This window comes from Scardinius erythrophthalmus, assembly GCF_964197995.2.
Source record: "Scardinius erythrophthalmus genome assembly, chromosome: 10".
NCBI classification, from domain to species: Eukaryota; Metazoa; Chordata; class Actinopteri; order Cypriniformes; family Leuciscidae; genus Scardinius; species Scardinius erythrophthalmus.
The window spans coordinates 12,778,123-12,803,062 of NC_138230.1; the positions used below are offsets into that span (position 1 = coordinate 12,778,123).

Below are 24,940 nucleotides of genomic sequence, written 5' to 3' on the forward strand. Positions count from 1 at the left end.
ATCCCGACTAAACACCCACTAGTGGCTCTCGGCAAGAATACGCAAAAATATACAAATGAAAAGATGGTGGAAAGCACCTCGGGGGAAGGAAAGCAGAGAAGAAAGGCGTTGAAAAGAGCTTCTAAGACAACGTAAGAGAATAAACATGTCTCGCGCTGACAGTTTCTCAATGATATCTGCTGAGCCAGGCTCAAGCTAGCAGTGCCTCGGAATGACAGATTAGGAGTGTATATCCGGAACAGAAGGAGGGGAGAGATAGAGCGCGCTGTTATCATGCACTATAATCATTTATAATATTTACATAGTTTGCTAATAAAATAAGGAGAATTTGTCACACTAACTAGACAGGCCAGACAGGACTGAGCGCGTGAGCGCAGGTCTGTAGTAGAGATGCGCGGAAGTACATATTTTCATAACGGTCGGTCTACAAATAAGCGGATTTAGGGTCATGTATGATCGGAAGCATTTTTAAGTCACAGAGGAAGGATGCATTCTTGTGTTCAAAGAGCCGAATGAGAGATTTTTAAAACTTTAATGGCGTACCATCTCTTCAACAGGTGCCACTTAAAGGGATAGTTCACCCAAAATATCATTTACTCACTCTCAAGTTGTTCCAAACCTGTATAAGTTTCTTTCCTCTGTTGAACACAAAAGATGATATTTTAGGAATGCTGGTAACCGGACAGTTGACTTCCATAATATTTTTTTCCTATGGAAAACAACGTCAACAACATTCTTTAAAATGTCTTCTTTTGTGTTCAACAGAAGAATGAAACTCATACAGGTTTGGAACAAAATGAGGGTGAGTGAGTGATGACAGAATTTCCATTTTTGGGTGAAATATCCCTTTAAGGAATTCAATTCATTAAGTCCAAATAAATAAATGAACATTTAACACAGTTTATTAAATAACACTGAGTTTAAAAAAATGCACTTCAAATTGACAAATGAAAAGATGAAAAGAACTGAGAAATGAAATGATTATTCTTTAAGGTTATTTCTATGACTAATCCTTTCAAACATTATTCTTGTATTGATCCATTTACGCTTTTTGTCTATTGCATCGTTTAAAATCATATACTCATAGTTATAGGCTCATATTCAATTGTTCTATTCAGACCAGACATTACTTCTACTCTGACAAATGTACGTCTATATGTGGGCTATAGACATGCTATTTGTTTTTTCCGTTTTCTGCTCAGCTGTGGTATGTGTGCCTATCTTGTTTAGGCTAGTTTCACATGAGATGGTTATCATACCTGGAATTAAGGTACAGCTGTATTTGCATATCTGGAAATACTTATTTGGGCCCTTCTGCTTTTTAGTGCTGATTCAAACAGAAAGCGGTTTTGCTTTGAAAAACGGAAAAAAGACGTGGGCAGTGGAATGGGGAGAAAGCACAAGGTCTCTTGATATACATGTCTGTTAAAAGTTGAACTTATTTTAACTTGAGTGCCGCGTTTTTAAAGCGTTGTGTCAGGCACGAGACGCTGCATAAGCCGCGAGACTCGAGCGCAACGGTCATACATTGAAAAATAAAGTAGCGCGATGGAATGAAAAAAAAAGTGATTTTCCGGTACAGGATGAGAGCTTATTATTTATTTTTGCGAATTATTATTTTGTTTCAGTTAGTTTTTCAGTAACTGTTAGTTTTGTTTAGTTTCAGTCTTTCATTTATGTTGAAATTTCTATTTTATTTCAGTTTACGAAAATGTTTTTTTCAATAGTTTAGTCTTAGTTTCAGTTTTCGTTTACGAAAATAACTTTGGATTCTACCCGACCTAAAAAGCCTCGGCATCCACCTAAAAAGCTCTATGAAAAGACTGAGGCATATTAAAACGTGGATAATCCAACTCATCAACTTACAGCTTGTTGCTTTCCATTGCGGTTGAGTATTCCTCAATCTGGCAACCCGAGTGAGCATGAGAGTCTGAGGAGGGGTGCGGGAAACAACTCTCTCCAATATCGTGAATTTGGACAGCAGTAGCCTAACCATTTCAACTAATAGCTAAAAAATTAAAAATTTCAAAGATTTTTTAAGCATATTGCATAGTTGTCAATTGTTTTACAATGGAACGCAATGGAACATACAGACATCATTTTTGGCAAGGCTATCACACAAAAAAAATATGAGCACATACAAAAACGAGAGAAAACCAATGAAATATTAATAATTGATTCTGTTGTGGTCAATGTTTGCTTTTTCCTGTGAGCTTTTTGTAGCTGTAGTTTGCCAAATAATTTTGTCAGATAAATAACTTGTTCTTCCCTCATATTTAAAAATGATAAAATATTTTTGATGGTTTAATAGAACTTGTAGGGTCATTAAAAGCAAATATCCCTTCTGGACATCATTTTTTGCCACTGCTGTATAAAATATAAGAATATTTTTTAACATATTGCTTTTCTCAGACCATTTACCAATGTCAAGAGTTATTAAAATATGCCACTGAACAGTTTATATGTGAGTCACCACTGAACTTTCAACTGAACTGTTAATTTAAATGTACTAATTTAGTGTGATTAATCATTAAAATAAGCAATTAACAATTAATAGGTGTCAGGTGTATTTTTATCATGAAACAAGGTCATAAAATCATAAAAGACACATGCAGAGACGCCAATCTGCATATGTACATAGATCAACATTTAATTAAAATGACAAACGGAATGGAAGAATGTGCCCTTAAATTATCTTAAAGTATTCTCTCAACAAAACATTATAGAAATTAATTTCATTAATAATGTATTATGCGGCATATCATGTACTTTGATTAGAATTCTTAATTGTTCGCCAGCCCTAATCCTGAGCCGTCCCTAGTCTGTATTCCGACCGTCAAACTTTAATTATGCCTAAGAGTGAGAGGAGGAGTGGGAAAATGGATAAGGGGAATAAAAGAGATGATTGAGGTGACAAGGGAGGAAGAAAGACAGACGAGAGGGAGGGAGATTGAGTCAGTCTGTCAGACATCAGGGGACAGAATCTCTGCTTGGGTTGAAGGAGGTCATTGACAACGATAAGAACTAAAATAGACACACAGTCTTGACCTTCTCAATACACTTACACAAGAGAGCCAAACAAGAAAGAGAGAGAGTGAGGCTTCATTTCCAGGAGCGCAGAGTTGTTTGTGTTACGATGTATGAAAGAAATAAGAAGTTAGTGAGAGGCGAGGCGGAGAGAAACGAAACAAGAGTAAGGGACTGGAGATACAGAACGGGCGACAGTGGAAGACAGGGGGCAGAAAGCCAATTTAGCTTTCACAAGTAATCATTCCGCTAAGCCCTTTTACAGCACAAGAACAGAGATATGTTTTTCTTTTTCTTTTTTTCCGCCTGACAAGGCCATTTATATTTTTTCTCCAGGCTGATGCATTAAAACCCTTTCATTGTTCTGAATCTCTGCGGAGAATACACTTTAAATCGAAACCAATTCGTGAGCGAACGCGGCAAGGAAATGTCATCAAGGCGAAGGAAAACATTTGAAAAGAAGAGCGTCAATGGTGTGGTTGTTAAAGGCCTGAGCTCTTCTATAACAGAGACACAGAACACCTCTGCCCAGGAAATGGGGACCCAATGCCATGTTTTTGCGTGGGGTGTTTGGAAGGAAATTGAACAAGAGCTGTATTCTAAATCCCATAGTATCCATACTATATAGCGTGCAATACATGGATTAGTGGATTTCAAATCATAGTATAGGCTATTACCCACAATCCCTTTCTACAGGAGATGAGGAGCTTCTGATAGTTTTTTAACTTCTAGAAAAAGGAGAGAAAATGCAAGAACAAGTTGGTTTTCAAAATCATGTTTCCTACAGTACAAGAGGCATTCAAGTCTGGAAGTTTGGACACATTTATTAGGTCCAAAATACATTCAAAAAAAGTAATATTGTGAAATATTGGCAAAAGCTACATTTTCAGCATAATTACTCCAGTCTTCAGTGTCACATGATCCTTCAGAAATCCTTGTAATATGATGATTTGGTGCAGTTGTGCTGCTTAATTTTTATATTCTTTTTCAGGATTCTTTGAAACGAACAGCATTTATTTGAAATCATTTTTTTGTAACATTATACAGTAAATGCATTTACTTCATATTTCTCACAATATTCCATAATATGCCATCAATACAGATTTAGTTCTGATCCTTGTAGTACTTTGGTTTTGAATTTTTTAGCAGTGGTGCTTTAAATAACATGCATGCATTTATTATGAAGCTCTGGTTTCGCGCATCCCCATAGTACATAATAGCGTCAATTTATTCACCTTCATGTTGTTCCAAACCTGTATGACTTTCCTTCTTCTAAGAAGATATTTTAAAGGGTAACTAAACCCCTGGTCAGAGTCTGACTCCACCCACTGGCAATATTTGAAAAATGCTAGAAAAGTGGGCAGACCCCAGCGGAGATAGAAGGGACGAACCGAGGGCGGGGCTGAGTGGGGGGGCGTGCACCTGAGACCTGTTGTCAGACTCTATAATGGAGAGTGACTATCAGGTACTTTCTTTATGAGCATGACATCATGCGTGATGATGCACACTGTCAGACTCTATAATGGAGAGTGACTCACAGGGTCGCAAGACGACGTAAAGTATATGCATCTGATGAGTTTTATAGAGTTGATGTCAATAGCGCGCGCTCTCTGTAGGCATATTCATATTTTGCCGCTATGTGAAAAAATCCAGCAAAATGCGTCGACGCGTTTGTCGACCCCAGAGGATTAACTTTAGCCTAACCATAAATTGTGATTAAAATATATATGATCATTCACATCAAGACGCCGCTGTGGTGGTGGAGTCCATGCAGGAGGAGCAGCGTTTGGCACTGCGTTGCTTTTCAGCGCGAGCTGTGTGGAGAAGCCCATTTCCACTTCTATTGCGTTGGAGAAGCAATCCCGTGTAAAATGCAGGTTGCACACTAGAGCTCTTGGCGGGAACTCACGATCGTCCAGGCCAAGTGCATGCAACAACCACTGCCACCTAATTTCCAAGTCTGCTGGAAAGCTATGCAGTCCAGCAGTGCCTACGTACCCTCCTGACCACTGTACTAAATACAGATAAATCTACGCTATCTCGTACCAAGGGAGTGGTGAGCTGGAACCAGCTTACGTCACGTAGTACAACAAACATCCAATAGGAAAATTCAACTGCAGTAGCCACCGTTCAACCTGAAGAGGGCAGCACTCAGACGTTTTTACACCATATATTGTAGAATTAAAACACTTTATACCCAAATGTCAAAAAAGTTACTCGAATCAATGAACAGCACTAATAAAGTCCCATTCTTATGGTGTGTTTACACCAAACGAGAAGTGTATATTCGCATCGCGTTACTTGCTTTAGATTACTCGCGGGATGTTTTTCTTGTTTTTCGCGTCACTTGCGAATATAACATCCCGCTAAAAGGAGTGTGTCATCATCATCAACAACAACACAATTTCTTTCTGCCATAATTTTTCCGTCATGTCTGAAATAAATGATATTGTTGCTCTGTAAACGCCGACGTGTCTGGGTTCACAGCACCATCCAGAGGCTCACTCAACTCGGTGAATTTCACCGTCTTCACGCGAATTTTCCGCTCGAGTTGAAATTTTCAACTTGCGCGGAAGACGTGATTGAGGCGATTATCGAGCTTTCACAGCAAAAGCGTCACCCAATTCGCGCCGCCCGGATTCACATCTATTCGTGTCTTTGCATTGACTTTGTATGTAATCTACTAGCGCAAATAATTAAATTTGCGTTTGGTGTGAACACGCCATTACAGATCATTAACTAAAAACAGTTGGTTTAGGGTTTAGTTACCCTTTAGAAACCCTTAAGTTCAAACAACATTGGACTCCATTGACTTTCATTGTATGTAATTAGAGACATTTCTCAAAATATCTTCTTTTTATGTTCCACAGAAGAAAGTCATGCAACACAATTTCCATTTTTGGATGAACTATCCCTTTAAGTGTGTAATGTAAGTATGCAAATCGGAATGCAGTAAACAACTGGAGGAAGGAAATTAAGAAGGAAGGAACAAAGTGATGGGATTGATGTGGGTGTAGACAGTGAAGGAGAAAGACGAAAGACAGAAGAACATACAAAAGAAGAAAGGAGAAACAATGGAGACCAAGAAAAAAGGAAAAGAGTGAGAGCGATAGATAAAAGGGATGGGGAAGAGCGAGAAGAGGAGGATCCGATGAGAGAACACTGTGGTCGACAGTAATTGCTTCGTCTTGCTCTGATGCCCATATATGGTAATGGAATGCGTGACTGAGAGGGGGTAACCTGTATTGAGCCGAAAGCATCACCACGTTCCCACACACACACACACACACAGAGAGAGAGAGAGAGAGAGAGAGAGAGAGAGAGAGAGCGCAATCAGACATGCTGATTACAAAACACATTATCACTCAGAAACAAGAAGACTGGCACTCAGAAATAAACACTCTACAGAAAAACCTTACAAGAGCTCCTGACAGATAGAAAGAGACAAGAGATACTCAGTCAAATTAAAATCATACATAACTGCCATCATCAAATTATTATGGTCAACACGAAAGGACCTCCACAGCCCATTTACTTCTGTAATCGGAGTGCAACAGTATTCTCAACAAGAAAATAAATGTATGGGGAATTTACTGGATTGCAACAAGTGTATACTTCTATACCAAAATGGAGTCAGGCGATTGGAGGGGATGCGTGCTAGAATTGATCATGCACAAAGCTATTCAATAGCCGCTTTCACACAACTGATTTTTTCAGTTTAGAGGCTGTGTGGGGGCACGATGTGTTTTTGAAATACAGAAGTTGCAAAGATGCTGAATTTTGATGCCCTGCATGTGTGAAAAAAAAAAAGATTAGAATTTTTTGAGCATGTACATTGTTAGGGTGCTTTGACCAACGTTCCTTTTTACAGTTTTTTTGTGTTCAAGATTTTGCCTTTGCAGAAAATATCCTTGAAAATTAAGTCAGTATTTCATCAAGTCATAATTATTCATTTTAGTTAATTTTACTGAAAAGGCATCTCATTTTAGTCAAGAGAATGCAAAACCAAGCAAGCAAATAACAAATAAATAAGCGATAGGGATGTACCGATATGAAAATTTAGGCCAATACCGATAACCGATAATTCTTCATTTTTGAAAGCTATATCTATGTAAGATTAATCTAAATCCAAATTTTTATATTATTTTTTAAAACAGCCTGATCGCAAAAACAAATGCTTTTATAATTGTATGTAGCCTTACATTTTTAAATTTTTAAATTTAATTTTTTTTACATTTGTAGACTTACGCTGCACATGTTGAACTAAACTGCATTTTCCTTTTATGATTCCAATCATATTTCAAGCAATTTAAATCAATCATGGTGAACAGTGCACATTTGTAGTGTCGCAGCCGAAGGAAATTATCCATTACTTATCGGCTTTAATATATCGTCCAAATGTTCTTATCGGGCCGATAACGATGTAACATGTATTTGCCGATATATTTGTGCATCCCTAATAAGAGAATAAATTTGCAAATAAATAAATAAACATGCATTTTTAATTTAAAATTAATGATATTAATATACTACTATTTCATCAAAAGATTTCATCCAAATAAAAAAAAATTAAAAGCGGATGCATGTGAGATTAACAGATAAAACGGCAATTTACCTGCAATATAACAAGTATGAAAGTGGCTAGTAAAAGTGACTATTATCATCCAATAGATTAATCACTATGCTTCAGTAAGAGCTCAGAACAGGCCACTCAAAACCCCATATTGGTCAACTACTACTCTGATATCTGCCAGTCAAAAGCTGCACTTTTCATACATTGTGTTGGCTGATCGTAAGCATCCTCATTACTGTGGGTATTATAAGCAGAGATTCTGATACAGCTACCTCCCACAAACACCTAGTTAAGGCCCCTCTGTGCTGCACGAGTGTGACTCATCCCATCAGACATGAGGCTGAGGACACAAGCACAGCGAGTCTTGGCTATCTCCTCCGTTCCTGCAAGTGCTGGGCATCTGGAAGGGCACCAGGCCTACCTCAGCTCCCTGGCATGCCAAGGACGCCCACATGACCGGCCCCGGCTCTCGTGCCAACTCAGGACCCCTGCATAGACTCAGCAAGATTTGACAGGATTCTGTTGGGCTCATCTGTGAAGGACTCAGTTATAAGTCGCCACAGAACCAGTGTTGAGGGAAAATGCAGTATGTCGAGAAAGTCTTCAAGTAATCCGGAAAACTGTACATGGCAAAGGCATTACAACACTGAATATATATATATATAGCACAAAATGTACTATATAAATAGACTCGATATTGTCCATATTAACTAAACTTGTTGTGAATGATCAATGCAATCTCATGGCAATTCGTAACTATTTTACGTTTTGGCTTATTGGTGGCTAATTTGTATGAATTTATGATCTCATTCGTACAATCTACTTACACCCATATGTTTAGGGGTGGACCTTCATGCTTATTTTTTTTTTTTTTTTTTCAAATAATCATACGGTTTTGAACAATTCACATAATCCGAATGCAAACAAAATCGACACCTCATAAAAAGTTACGTTTTCCCGTGAGATGGGGTTGGAATGATTCATCATTGCACGTTATTCCAAAGAAACACATCTTTTTTGTAAACTTTAATTAAAGACAATAACTACATCGGCCTCTTAAACAACTTTTCTGTTCAGCTGATGTCACCTACAAACACTTGTCACACAGAGACCACTTTTTATGACATGCATTTTTCCCACCCTGTATTATCATACTGAATATCCTGTTTATAAAAGTAAAATGGGCTGCAAATGTGGACTACGACTTTTAGAGCGGCCAAAAGCAGAGGAAATGAAGAAATCACTATTGCTATCCCCAGGGCTTGACATTAACTTTTTTGCTCACCAGCCACTGTGGCTACTAGTTTTCCAAAGTTACTAGCCACTCAACATTTTCACTGGCCACAATTCTGATACCAATGAGAAAAACTGCCATAAAACAACATGCGTTTTCTTTCTCAACCGTTCACGTTCACTTAAAACATAACTGACTATATATACGTGACTTGTGTTTGTGTGTCAACTCGCTGTTGGAGAGATAAAAGAGCAAGAAAGCGCAGCTGGTATAGCGTATTCTGTGGAAAATTAGTATCGGAAGCGGTTCAGAAGATATTTCAGTATCGATATATATCGAAAAATCTATATTTTTGACAAAAGTACATTACCCTATTATTTCAGATGCCTTTTTACAAATACTACAATTGAAAAATGTATATATTATTTATAAAATTCAACTATTCGCCAAAGTGGCTAGTATAGTGACTGTGTTACATGCCACTGCTGAAATCCACCCGCATTTGGCGAGTTGGCGGGTGTTTGACAAGCCCTGGCTATCACAAAATTGTCATGACAATCAGCATGCATCTGGTTTTCCAAAGGCAAAGTTTACAATACCTCTGCCATGCCATTTTATTTACACATGTAAAGAAGAAATATTGCTTTTATGCGTCAATGCATCTTGGAATATTAGAAGCAGCCAATTGAAGTAAACAAAAAATTGCATTTGTTTCCCATTTTACTTCACAGTGAAACATCATATTCAACAAGAAAAAAACATAATGACTTTTTAAGCATCTGAAATTCATTGGATCAAGAAAAGTGGTATCTTTATGACCTATAAATCCTAAAAAAATTAGGATTAACATACACAGATGAATATTAGTATGACATGACATACATTCCTATAGGAACATGAAGAAAGAAAAACACCTTAGAGCGCCTTGTGTAATTTCTGCAGCTCAAGGCTGACTAAACTGAATTTCAAAATAAAATACTGGTGCAAACCACAGTCTATGGTGCAAACAGGTTTTCCAAAACAGCTATTTGTCTTCTATTGGTTGCACAAAACAAACAGTCCCACCCCCAAACTCACGCCATTGGTTGAGAGTGGTTAGGATGCTACATACATTTTTTGGAGAATCAACCTACAAATGGTAGACTTACAATCTACAAATTACTTACTGTTTCAAGAAAATAATTTTAACATAAACATTTGAGCTTAAAACAATATACACAGCCTAATCAGGACACGCTTCATCTCTGTAATCATGACTTCAAAAATAGTTCTAAATAAGTCACGATTGTGACGTGGCCTACGGCAGTGCTTATGCTAAACTAGTCAAGAACACCAAAGCGCAAAATCCCACCTCCCTTCATTATCCTAGCTCTCCTCAAGCAAAGCCATCAGGAAATATGTGTGATAATATGTGCCAAAAAAAGAGCTTTATTTGGGGGGAAAAGACGACATTAAAATGACACTTTCAAGTCTAGTTTTGTGCATTAATGCATTGCGGCATTGTGACTCATCAGAGAGACCTCATTTCAGGTGTAACACTATATGTCTACAGCTCAATGCAAGTTTCCAAGCCGCCACTCAAATAACGCCACTTCAAAAGAAACATCTGACAGGTCGCGATGTTATATTTTAACGAGCTTGTTTTTGTGTTGAGTAATATTTGATGGGAGTCAGGTTAAAACTTGAGCAACGTGTTCAAAGCAGGATGCAACAGGACACGGATGTTTTGATGTTGACATTCAGAAGACATGTGATTGTGAAAGCGAAACTGTGTGTTTATGAATGGGCACTACTGCACACAACATAATCTGGTCATGTGATTAACCAGAAGGCAAACAGCTGATGAAAAGATAAATGACAGAGCGCGATACATAAAATCACGTGAAATCCAAGAACAGCCTGGTAAAATGGCAACATGATATGGGATTACCCAATAAACTGGCTTCGTTTCAGGGCTAAATATAAAATATGGTTCCTGAAGCAAACCCAGTTTATGGGAAATTCTTATTATATCTTATTATATATCATATAATATATCAATTATATTGCTTGAGACTATACCCTTGTGAAAAATCCTTTAAAAAGAGTACTTATTACAGAAATAATATACTTTACATTCAGTTCGCACTCAAGTATATTCTTTTATGTTTTCAGGCACTCAATTGCATGTTAACTGATATTAAAAGAAAATGTATTATAGTTTAAATTTATATTGAATGTAATTAGCTGAAGAGTGCTTTTTTACATAATTTGTAATTTCATAATTACGAGTATTGCCAACTGTACAGACAAGCATTTATGGTCAACAACATTTTATGTTATTTCTATTGAAATGTGTCATGTATTGTAATTTAGTACACTTAAAAAATAATATTAAATTAAAATGAATAAATTAAAATGTAATATTTAATAACAAACTACAGTTATAAAATTTATGAGTAGTTAACATGTGCTTTTTGTTAGTCAACACATCAAAATTATAGCTACTCTATACTTTAGCACAACAACATATTATTAAAACAATGATTTAAAATGTACTTTAAAGTGAAACCTTTAATTTAGCATTAAAAAGTGTACTTCTTAAAAGTGTACTTAAGTGTGTTAAGAAGCAGTCATGAAAGTGTACTCTATATATGCACTTTAGAGTGCTTTTATTTCATTAATATTATATTACCTGGAAGTAAAAAAAAATTTAAATCATATTTTTGAGATTTAAAGTACATTACAAGTCATATTCAACACAATTAAGAGCACTTATATTTCACAAGGATGGGCTTTTCTCTCATTTCAAGTAAATGAAATGTGATACAATAGATTAGCTTTTGTATAGGAAACGGTCATTATCTTCTCTACAATAACCAAAAGCAAATGAAAAGGCATTAAAATAAAAAAATTCAATGTATAATAATTACCCTGAACTCTAGGTCCAGCAGTATTTAAAATTATTAGCATACAATGAATTGGAAAAGTGACAATTTTGCTTTCTAAACATCTCTTGAATTTCAGCTTCGCCTTCCATATTCATCACAAATTCAATAGTGTCATTCCAAGAAATGATTTCTTCTCCAGCCTGAGAGGGACTTACACACGTTCAACATCCTTCTTATGATTCAGACCACGTTTCCTAATGAAGCGGTATTTAACCTCTGTCTTCTGATTTACAGTCAATTTCCTTCGGCTCTCCTCTCTTTCTTTCTTTCTATCTATCACTGTTCTGGGAAATGGTGCAGGATGAGACACTCGCCAGTGTGAGAAAGTGAAAGGACAAGTGAGAGAATTAGAGAGAGAGAGATAGAGAAAGAAATGGGCATAAGAGTGCCTTGGTTATGACAGTACGGACAAACTTTGGAAACTTCTGGGCTTCGGAAACTCTCCGGATCTGAGAGCAGCCACCTGTGCAGTGTCAGTGCGCCTGACACTCAACCCACCATGAGGTTATGCCTGACAGACAGATAGCTATCGGATGGAAGAAACAGGGAAAATGAGAGTGCCAATCTTTGCGAGACCCCTCACATAGGACAGAAAATGAGAAGTGAGATTAAATGAGAACAAATGCAGACTTTGACTTGAGGGGAGCCATCCGAGACGTTCTCTAGCAGAAACTTCAACTATAGCTCTATAAAATTGTGTTTTGCATGCATACTTGGTCATTTATATTCCATCTGAAGCAAAATACATCTGTTTTTCTCACATAACCTGTGTAAAAATTATGGAGCATTTACCTGCTGTTGTTCAGCTAACTCAGGCAGGCATCCTTTGAGAAATCTATTCACATCTGGATAGGAATGTCTGTGTTTATGGGGTATTATTTTAACCTTAGTTGAATACCGAAGCTAAATTTCTGTAGGAAACAACCTTGAACATTTGATAAAAAAAAAAAACTTTTATCCATGTGCAAAATATAAGAAAATAATTTCTTGAAATGACAGTATTACTAATACCACTAATAATAAAAAATGTAAATAATTAAAATAAATATTTAATAATAATACATAATAATAGGCTACATCAAAATACAATAGAAATTGAAATGTTATATAAAACATAAAATGAAAGTACCTTACAATGTGAACTACAGGCAATCAGGGAAAAAGAAATCTTACTGCGGAGCCTAGCTGATATTATTTCCCCCAAATATACATAATATATTATATATTTGAATGTCGTTTATTTCAATGGGCTTTAGATGCACATCCAGAGCACATAATTGCCGACATCCAAAAAAAAAAAAAAGTCTCATCTTAATAATACTGATGACTCAATATATATAAGTTCACAATACTCATATGTATTTATTTTTAAACTTAAATGGTTTGCCGCAATCAGTTTCCTCAATCAGTTTGAGTTGAGTTAACTTGTTGGGTTTTGCACGACTGCAACCAAAAATTAAAAATTGTATGAAATAATTGGTTTTATGCATTTTCACATGTACTTTTATAGCCATATACCATCAACTTAATTTTTACTTATCTACATCTGAGACTTAGTGTACCGTTTACACGACAACGATGTACTAAAAACGGAAACGTTTTCCTTTGCATTTTTTCACAGATGACACCACTGTCAAAACGATCCCGTTCACACGGATCCGCGAAAACAACTACGAATGCTGTAATATTCATGCCAGGCCAGTAGTTGGCGATGTCACTTTGTAAAGAAACACTACGCGCCTATAGACTGAACACACATGCACATGACATCAAGGTTTTCACAAACGTGTGTTTTTGTAATTTACATGGAGATAACGGTATCGTTTTCAAAACCCTTGCACTTAGAAACCCGTTTTCAAAATTTTGTGTTTTCAGGCCACCAAAACGCCGTTGTCGTGTAAAAGAACGACCAAAAGGCATAAAAAGTTGTCCGTTTTTTGTTGAAAACCATGTCATGTAAACTGAGCAAAAAAAAGATTTTCTTCAGCATGTCTGTCTTTGCACATAAGCCTGTATGTTCTCTATATTTTCAAGGACGTAGGTGTGCCTGGAAGTGGACAAAATGCTTGTGAAAAAAAAGCTCCTGTGTGCTTGAGGAGAGTGTGAAGCAATGGCTGGATATCTTGCGATTCTACTCTCAGTATCCAGACAAGTGTGATTCTGTAAACTGCAATTCCACAGTCTGCAGAAGCCCGTCTGCTCCTGCTCCGTTACTAAAACCTCTTTCAGCTATTTCCATCGCTACAAAAAGCTGAACAAACTGCTAGTGCTATATAACCGCCAAGTCAGCTGGAATTAAAAAGCAGAAACACAGAGACAGACACACACACACACACACAGGACGACAAAGTCAAAGGCATGACAGTCAGCCGCTCAAATAAACATTTATGAAAAGTCCCCACGGAAGTCATTTTCCCTTACATCATGACTGGAGGTCCACAGAATCCTCAAGAAGCATTAGCCTTTCACCCTTCAACCAGCTTTGGATGGCAGCAACTCCGAATATTCTCTCCAGGGTTTAAGTTTCCAGCTTGAGACATGCCTGCCATCTCAAATTCACAGAACCAAACTTAAAAGCCAAACAGGAAATAAAACTTATTTATTTATTCTGTTTTGTTTACACCAAAAGTATTAGTTTATCAGCTCTGAGTGGAAGTCATTCTCCATCACCCTGATTATCACCCAAGGGACTCAAAATGTTAAAACCGGAGCAAAAGAATATCCTCGTCTGCATCTAAATCGTTTCTCTACCTCTTTTCAAGTTGCTTTTAAATAAACAACAAAATTGACACGATTTACTTAATACATGCTCATGGTCTTACTGTCGACAGTTCATCGGTGCATGTCTTCATAATCTTTCATCAAATTGTGACAACTTGCACAATCAATTCCTACCTTTTTTTTCCTCATTAAATATTATTTCATTCAGAAGTAAAATGGGTTGCAAACACACTTGTCGACTTTAAAAAAAAAAGAAAAGAGCTTTCAATCAAAAACATTCCAGTCAGGGAACTACACTGCGACCAAAATGGTCGCATATGCGACCTTTTGAAATGCCATTGCGACCAAAATTTTTAATGGGTCGCAAATGTATCACTGATTATTTTTGTACCTATGTTTTAGGCAATATGCTATGATTTACTATGAGCATTTATTAAAACAGAAATGTGTATTTTAAGAATACGTTTTATAACGTGCTCTGAGCATTCAACACATCAAGTTGGCTTCAGCCCCGCGACCGTTACTTAGATTAAAACGTACCATTGTATCTGCGCGACTCGCGAGCTCTCTCTCTCTCACACAAATACGGACGCGCGCGCAAACAGAGAGAGAAGATAATTGTAAAATGAAAATTGACGGGCTATAATTTAAATTTTGTTCTTGCTTGTTTTGTTTTTTCTGTCAAAATGTCGGAAAGCATATTGTATTATCCATCCGTGTTTTTAAAATTCGTTAAATGACGGACGTTTTACAACAGCCCTCGTTATGTCGGATTCGTCAAACTTAGCCTACTTGATATTATTTTTAGAATAAGTGATTCGTTATGCTATTATTGGACTCCTGTCTATTCATTGTCAACTGTTTTCTATAAATATGTTTGTATTGGCTAACATTTATGCAGCTAATGCCTGTCCTGTTTAAAATGTGCAATGTTCAAATGCAAAGACAGCACGTCACAAATAGAAGCTCTTTTCCCTGTGGTATTTAGTATCATATTTGGTAATTGGAATAATAAATTAAGTAGCCTATCTTTATTGTACACCTGTTTTTTTCATTTTTTTTTTCATTTTTTTTTTCTGTTTTCTAGGGGTTTCTTAATTTTAGACCAGCACACATTATATGCAATGCAATGCAATATAATGCATGTGTGTCCTATGTGTGACATATTTTGCACACGGGTAAAGGTGCCCAACATAAGTTATTTCTAAAGTAAAAAAAAAAAAAAGAAAAATGTGTTTTGGAAAATTTCTCTTTATTTGATTATCAGTAAATTTGTTTTCTATACAGAGATATCGGTATCGGCCATAACAGCAATATTAATATCGGCCACAATTTTCACATCGGCGCATCACTACTTAAGAGTTCAGGAGTCTGCCCATCTGTGCCAACCATAGCATGTTGAAATCCATTTTGCACTTTTTTGTGTACTGTATTTTCTATTGCAGTAAATCTATCCCAACCAATGTTAAAGAAAACAAAAACAAGAAGACATGTGGTTTAAAAGATGGCAAGTAAAATAAAAAGCACATCTGTATGCAATACAGTTTCATTATTGTTCATTATTATCCAGAGCGGCTTACTATAAACAATTTGTGCGACCAAATCATGTTTTGCGCCAGTAACTGAAAAAGTTAGTAGCGCAAGTGCCACCAGTGAAAAAGGTTAGTGTAGCTCCCTGCCAGTGCTGGAATTCAATTCCTTGCGAACTGATCGTGAAGACCCAAATCACCATTCCCCAAGTGTAGGCTAACTCAAGATTTAATTGCAAATTGCATTTGACACGGTCTTCAAATTCATCTCTCAGAGACAAAGCAAAAGATGAGAAAATTAGATCCTATAAGCCTTCTTTTTTAAATGACACAAATTTATAGTTGGTAATGAGGTTAACACGGCTGTAAATTACAGAGGTCTGCTGAGGTGAAAGTGTGGTTTCTATTAAAAAGGTAGATTAAGCACATAAAGACATACGCGCACGTTCGCATGCGTTTCGGCACAATTAAAAGCACCGTGCTAACGACGTGGGGCTAAGAAAGTCAATCAAGCAGAGAGCTTCTGAAGAAGATCAGTCGTAATTAAGGCAATTTCAGCTCCGCCCTCAAGAGGATCTCAATGAATCAGCGTAGTTTGCGCTAGCTCAGGCAAAGGCTGTTAACACGTAATACCCATCACCGATCCAGCGGATGGATGGAGGGCCGCCTAACCTGCATGTATGGACACGTTAAGCTAATAAAGTCAGAGATTTTAATATGCACTCATATTTCTCATCAAATTCTTCCTAGATAAAATTACCTTTGGTAGTCTATGCCATCCACATTAATTTTATAGCTCTACACTCAATTATTTAGGTGTTTCTTCTAGAACTCCTATGAGCAATAAAAACAAACATAAACGAGAGGTTCCCACTTACATGAAACATAAATGAGAACTCCATTAAGTCTTCTCAGTTATGAAAGAGCAACATTTATGTGCCTCATGTGCTTAATCCACCACCAACACATCTGACAGATGAAAGGACAGCTAACATGCATTTTAAGACACGTTAAGCTGCAAAGAACTAGATTTGCATTTTCCTTGACAACATTTTTTCACTTGCACAGCAACAATCAAAAGTGCTAATGCTTTAAGTAAGTTTAGGTTTAGGCTTTGGTCCTGTGCAAATAAAAGGCCATAACTAAGGTTGTCAAATGTACCAGTCCAGCACTACTGGTACCAGTCAGTCCTAGAAAAGCGTGTTTTTACAAACGTTGAGCATTGTAGTAAATCACAATCCTATCTGTTGAGAGTGTGAATGCAATGGCCTTTCAGAAGTGCTAGTCAGTAAGCTAGTCAGAATCCGCTTAACAGCTGAAAGCTCACAAGGTTTTGTTTTGTTCAAAGCGAGCCACACGCTTGTGAATCCTTTCACCAACAAAGTGTAAACACAACACAATGTATATAAGAGATACATTGTACAATTAAGACAGCTTTTTTATTTTAACGTTTGCGCGAGTTTTCGCAAGAGTGCAGAATTCAGTGAGTTTGTGCTTTAGAGATTGGGAGCCTAAGTGATTATAAAGGGAGGCTCTTCTCTTACTTTCCGTTTATTACCCATACACAATCTGATACAAGTTTAGTTTTTCATGCTGCTAAGTACACTGTAAAGTTTCTGGATTGACACCATATTTAAATGTGTAATTGAATCTGAAACTGTGATGATTGACAGTAGCCGCGTTTCCATTACCCTTCAAATTGCGCAAATTGAAAATGCGAATTGAAAATACACTCAATGGAAACACGTCAATTTCGCAAAAACTCCCATTTATCGCAAAAAAGTTTTTACGCTCGCATGAGGTGGTTTTTCAGGCAATTCGAAAAAGAAATATTTCGCAAAACTGCAATGGAAACAGTTTTTGCGCATTTACAGGTCACCTGACTTAGAAGGCACGGTGTGTTTGGACAGAATACGAGACGGAGTTCTTTATTGAATTCATAAAAGACAAAAGAATGACAGAAATACTGGATTCTAAACCTCAAAGAAATGCCACAATCAAGACCTTGAAGCAGAAATGAGTGAGAAAAACCCAGAAACACTTCATATGTGCCGCTCACAGACACAGTATAAGCTTTTTCCTTGCCATTAATGCTTGGATAACACGCCTAGGCCTACGTTTCCTTCCAATAATAATAATAATAATGTCTAGTGTGGTACGTGACTGTGATATATATATAAACTTACCAACGTCCGTTGCCATGATTTTTGGAATGACTTATCGCAAGACGGAAAAATTACGTTTTAGTCGCATAACATCGGTTAATGGAAACTACCGGCTACTGAAATTGTGGTACCGTGACAACCGTAGACACAACAGAGTTGCTTTGCACTCCATTTTTTTGTTTTCTGTCAAGCATGTACGGAAATCAACATATCAACATTTTAAAGCAACTATGTGGTTAAAAATGTGTGAAAGAAATCACCACAATCCCAATTCAATATGCATGTAGATATACAAAAAAGACCCAAAAATCAGTTGTCATTCACATTTTAAAGAAGTCAATAAGGACTTTAATCTTAATGTTGTTGTACTACAATGTTTTAAATAAAACTTCAATATAGTGACGCAAACACTGTCCTAACCAACCATTTCAGCTGTAAACATATATCCCATCAGGTTAGAATACAATGAAAGCTGAAAGCTGAAACCTATAAAACAAATTTTAATATAAAGCGATAGCTCACCCAAATTTTCATTCTGTCATTCATTACTCACCCTCATAACCCTAACCCTAACCCAGAAGACTTGGATTAAACTGCTTGATTCATTTTACTATCTCTTTATGAACGTTTTGAAGCATCAGAGTTTTGGGTGAATAGACTTTCAATGCAAGGACAGAAATCTTTCAGATTTCATTAAAAAATATCTTCATCATTTGTGTTCTGAAGATGAATAAAGTCTTATGGGTTTGGAACGACATGAGATTGAGTAATTAATGACAGAATTTTCATTTTTGGGTGAACCAACCCTTTAAGTTAAAACAAATCCTAACCAAAATGTTTGAGGCAGCCTACATCAATGCAGCACAGTAGAGAGATGGCTGTCTCTCTTTGCTTAAAGGATTGATAAAGATGAAGGTGTTGAAAGTTTTAAAGAGGGTGGAAAAGCCCTTTGAATGAGCCCAGGGTCACAGAAAAGGCTGATCTCAGAGCCCACACACAAAAATCCTTCTCTTTAACCATCATTTTATCAAGCACAGTGGTGGGTGATAAGAAGGCATGGCTGGCCTCCAGGAGTCCTCCGGCCTTCACTAACGGCACCGTATGACCACATCAGTGCTGAGCGGCAGAGGAGGACAACAAGGGAGAAAAAAAAAGAGGGAGGTAGGAGAGTCAGAGACTGGGAGACTGAGAGTATCTCTTTCACGCCGTGAGACAAACACATAAATCGGGAGACGGACGGAGACACAGAACAGATTTTCCATCTGTTATGCGGCAACATCTGATTCCCCATTTACGACTGCAGCATATTTTCAAGTCCAGCGAGCAAGATTGCAGCTATCAAACAATTTTGGGGTTTTGTATGCTCTGGAACTCAGTCATTTCCAATATATAATCTACATTACAAAAGAGACCTCGGAAATGGCTTCTAGATAGTGGGGCCACAATAAAGTGTAAACCATGTGAGACGGCGGTAAATTGAGGACAGACGAGGAAACTTTTTTGTCAACACACTCCGAGAAAAACGCTCTCCTGTGCACTCCAGACACTCATAAACAATGGAAGAAAAAGGAGACAGAGGGTCTTATAGGGCGACCAATCACTAAAGCCACCAGAACAAAGGCTTGAGACAGAGCTTTGAATGCACACTGGGAGAAAAAAAAGGAGGGGTGCGGGGAAAGGGCACTCATTCAAAGACAAGCAATTTTAGTCCCTTGCATGCTCAATGTGGGTGTGGGTGAGAGTCAGAAAGAAAGACAGAGAAAGGTTTCTTGTGAAGGTGTTAGTTTCATTCTACTCTCGATTTTGGACAATGCAGACACTGAGGTCTTTTGTTCTTGGAAACCTGTTGGCATAGATAGAAGCATATTGTTCGGCGGGAAGAAAAAAGAAATACAAGGGAATTATCACGCCTTTGTGAGGGAGTTGCTCTTTGCCGCCGCTCTGACATTTGTTGCTTCTGACAGTAATGGAAGACCAAAGGGAACCAATAAGAAAAGTATCTACTTCCATTTGTCGTGCTTCCCTGATCCCAAACTGAATTAAACACTCGGCAATAATGTTTTAAACTCCCCTCAAAGACTCTAAAACAAGATGGATGCCATCAGATCCCTAATGAAAAGAGGTCTCCATGACAACTGCGAGGAACCTTAACCTCACCCCTGAAGATCCCCTCTGAGAACTAATACACAAACCTTTGACATGTACCAACAAGATTAATGGGCAACCAGAAGTCTTGCGTTCATCCTGAGTTGTAAAACGCCTTATCCCGCGAAGAAATTAATAGAGGCGAACCCCAGAGTGTACCCACGCGAGATGAGCGGCACTGAAATCTTGGCATGACTAATTGTGGTGCCAAGATTCATCCATCCAAAACTCATTTATCCAATGGCCAAGATGCTCATCTTATTTCTTGTGAAATATGGGCAGAGGGAACACTTCATTTACAGTCACCCCTTGCCAGCATCTCGAGTCTCCTAGCCCTACCCATGTACCCGAAAAGCCAAGCGCACACTATAAGACTGAAGCTAATATTGTATGGAACTAGTATGCGATAAATAATCTGGATTATAGTTAACTAAGTGCGTGCACACACTGGTTTGAAACCTGCCCGACCAGTTGACAGGTGTGCACACTGTCCCAACAAATGGGTGAGCAGCAATGAGCCGCAGCCAATGAAACAGCGAGACTGCAAACAAGCAGGCAATAGTCATCCATATTTTTGGCATTTAAGTGCTGTTCATTCCAAGGACGATAAATTTAACGTTTTAATAATCATTCTAATTCTAAGAGAATAGTGACATCCACGCCCCAGCTATAACAATGACAGTCCAGAGAAACATATGTTGCAATCACTTTCAGAATTTTTTTTTTTAGCTGATGAACAATAAAAACATTGACAGCCCATCAGAATGCTTGAGAATTTAAAGTGGCAGACAACAAAACTGCAACATGCGCTTATAATAATCAGAATGTTATCGTCTGTTGGCGTGGACGTGTCTTCATTATAGTTATTGTTAATGTTAACAGGCTTTTATTCTTTATTTTTCCTTTATCTGTCTTATTTTATTTGTGCAAATCATTAAAAAAACGACATCTTGTAGCTGACACACCTGCATTTAGTTGTGTAAAGTGCACACTACACTGGCAAAAACAAGAAACTTGAGTCTTTAAATATGTGCAGAGCTTCAGTCCTGCAGTGTAGCCTCAGCTTAGGCTGAACCGCAGACATGTCTCTCCTTATCAGAGGAAACCAGCCCCTCTGAGACGCCATCAAATCACTGTGATGTTCAAACCACCAGGGAAGAAATGTCTAGGACCATCACCACTAGCAAGACTAGTGTGGCAAACAAGGGGAACAGTAACTTAAAATGCAATTTTATAGCAGTGGTATCTCAAAATAGCAGAAGACTTACATAAAATTCAGACATCATTGCATTTTATAAGGTTACAGTAGGCAACATAGACTTGTCATAAACCTCGAAGTGTTAACAACTAAACCCTGTTGCATTTCCTGCCTCAAATATACATTATAATACATATAACAAATGATGTTTAGATGTAAAAGTTTCAAACTGTAAAGCAGGTGATTAAGTATGACATTTCAATTACACCTGCTGTCTTCCAGCCTTAGAAAAAGAAAAAAAAACTGATCACGACAGACAGGCCACACCTTGCGTAACATGGAGTACGAGACAAGGGATACGGGTTACGGTCAGTGGCTCTTATTAAGTTAACCAGGATAACCCAGATAAGCAGGTAAGCCGTAGAAATCAGCGCGCGCAAGCGTGACACATGCGTATCAATACACTTGGGACGGGCGACTTCATGTTAAGCGCCTACATCATGCAAATAACCTCTAGGTAGGTAGAGTTTAAAAATAACAAGAGACCGGTTGAGCAGTAAAAAAAAAAAAAAAGATTAACCCACAAGTTACTGAGTCACATTACCTTGGCTGGACAGAAGGCACGCGCCAAGAATCAGGCAACAGTTTATCATCGTAAAGTCGCTCATTCCGCTCTTGTCCGCGGGAGGTTAAACAAATCCTGAAAACTTTAGCATAAAATCTCTTTCACTTTGCGAGGCGAACCGGAGGCGGTGTGTTGAGGCTCGTCAGGGCGGAATCTCAGTCTTACAGTCCGCTCCAACTGCTAGTAAAGCCCGGAGTGTGTGCAGGTATGTTATTGTGCTCGTGATGGTGCCGTTGACTCCTTCTGCCTGACGAGACTAGCTCACTTGTTCTGTTCGTTCGCGAGCGCGAGAGCGCTACAGATGGAATTGGTCGTGATGTCATCGTCGCGTCACGTCATAGTGGAATGGAAGGGCATTGAAGTTTAGAACTTGTGGATTGGTTTCCAGAGACACCATTAAAGCGTAAAATCCAGATATTTTTGGTCTACTGTTTTGTTTGAGATTGTAATCAGAATGCGAGTAAAATTAACGGGGGATTTAGACAAAAATCCCCCAGTGGTAAATTCCTCTGGGTTTTACCTAACATTTGACGTTGTATAATTTATAACATTATAGCACTATTTTTAATCGAAATAGTAAATCTAATTAGATATTAAAGTTTATGACAGTATAAACAACAGTCTAACAAAGAACCATCGATTATGTAAAAATATGGTAACAGAGCGTTTCCTGACATTGTATCAGTTGAAGATTTACTTCAGTTCATATAGTGACAAATAAACGACACGCTGCTTTATGTTCATCAAAATATGCCCTCGTAAACGGTGAATGATGAAAAGAAATCATTCTGAAATTCAATTTCCATGAGGCGACTATTAAATTCCATAATTAAAAAGTTAATTTCCCACACTGGCAAAATTGTCAGACAATATAAATCAGACGACTTGGCTGTTTTTGCATGTTCTAGTAGTCGAATCTGAACTTGTAAGTTAAAATGGGCTATTTTATACTCATATTGGCGGACTTTCTTCATACTTACACGGAGGCCCATAACTGCCGTTGATTGACTGTCAAAACAATGCGATTTATTCAAATAAGGAGGAATGAAGGACGGGATTGATGAATTCAGTGCTCTTCTCCTCTGGGAATGGCCTGCATACTAATCAGTGACCTCGCTCTGCCATCTATTGACTAGTCTGTGAAATTACGCGCTCACATTCATTAGCATGCAGAGCCCGGAAGATTTCTGTCAAATGAAATACAGCGTCCCCTCGATAATGCATAAACGGTTGCTTGCGTATACGTTTATAGTTTTAACTAGAAGTTCGACAAGGCAAACTTTGATGTTAGCTGACAAAGTCTTGCCTGGCAGCTTGAAAAACTTAAAAAGCTGCGAAGTTTGAAGGTTGCATAGGCCGTGTGCACTTTGAATACTTGAAATACCCCAAGAAATGATTGAAAGGCACCGTTTTTCTTTTATTATCTGTTTCCTGTTGAAACATACTCATTTCAGAGACCATTGGACAAAACTCTGTTCAGTGCTGCATGAGTTAGGGTCCAAATGCACGTATAGGCCTATCTGCTTGCTTGTCATATTGTGTTAACAGCTAGGAGTGTATTAGCATATGCATGACCGACCTCATGGCTAATAGACTAAAAGCCACACATTTTCCCTGAAGAAGATGAACACATCTTGCAGGTGTTTGATTAGAATAGGAACTAATGCTGCATTCAAGACTAACAAGAAATCGTCCATCTTCTACCTGAAAATAACCACTAGATCTATCTGGACTTCAGTGGGTATGTTTACATGCACTAATTTCCATCAACTGGATTGAATCCAATCCAGTTTCACAAACTGAAAGTTCTGTTTATGAACCCTAAACGTTGTAATCCGATATACGTTTACATGTGCATTAGTCTACAGGTATTCTGAACAATTATTCAGCGTATGTGCAGTGCTGTACATCCAAGTTGATTAAACCTAACAATTTCACGTTCACAAGGTATTTCTGAAAACGATTGAGAAAATAGTTGGATTCATGCCTTTCATGATTTTTTTTTTTCTGTTGATCAGATTATTTCAGGTCTACACCATCCCTTTCAATCCAATTGAAATTTCATTCAGATCATGCTCAATCGAATTTGATTGAGGTGTTTACATGAATGTTTTTCAGTCAGATTGAGCCATCAATCCATTTATAAACAGATCATTTGGGTGCATGTATCATAGCTAGTGTGACGCATATTTTCCAAGATGGTGGTGACTAAAGCAACATCCCATTAGATATTTTCAAGCGTTGATGGGGAAATTCCAACAGTATTCCGGTAAGTGACATTTTGAATGTAATAATATTTGTTAATTGTGACTTATTGAAGCAGCCTTAAATTACATTGATCCCACAATAAATATGGATGTCAAAAGGATACAAAGGCAATTCTGCGTGTTCAAAGTCTAGTGCAACCGCAAACACTAAAAATAAAGGTTCTTTATTGGCATTCGATGATTCCATGAAGAACCATTAACATGGATCTTTACCATTTGACAAAAAGTTCTTTATGGTGTAAAACAGTTCTTTATATTTTCAAAATGTTCTTCACACTTATATAAAAAAAGGCTCTTTAAAGAACTATTCACTGAAAGGTTCTTTGGGAAACCAAAAATCTTTCTTCTGTGGCCTCGCTGCAAAAAACAACCTTTATTTTTAAGAGCTTAGGCTGTCAAAGGGACATTCAGAGGTTTTCAAGAAGCCTCACAAAGCTGTGTTAAAATGGGCCATTGAACAACATCAAATTAAAATTTCTTATAAATAGTAAGATAATTACGGTAGGGCTACATATGTCAATTCCAC

The 24,940-nt window shown here is 37.6% G+C and overlaps 1 protein-coding gene across 3 annotated transcripts in view; it reads right to left on the bottom strand.

The window, feature by feature from the left end:
• The window catches only part of pvrl2l (PVR cell adhesion molecule related 2 like), a 153,886-nt gene extending 131,405 nt beyond the window's left edge, over nucleotides 1-22,481 (bottom strand). For all 3 annotated transcript variants that reach the window (XM_081377138.1, XM_081377136.1, XM_081377137.1), the window contains exon 1: nucleotides 22,127-22,481. In XM_081377138.1, coding sequence (XP_081233264.1) covers nucleotides 22,127-22,190 — 64 coding nt within the window. In that variant the 5' untranslated portion in view covers nucleotides 22,191-22,481. The remainder of the gene's footprint in view (nucleotides 1-22,126) is intronic.
• Between the last annotated feature and the right edge of the window lie 2,459 nt (nucleotides 22,482-24,940).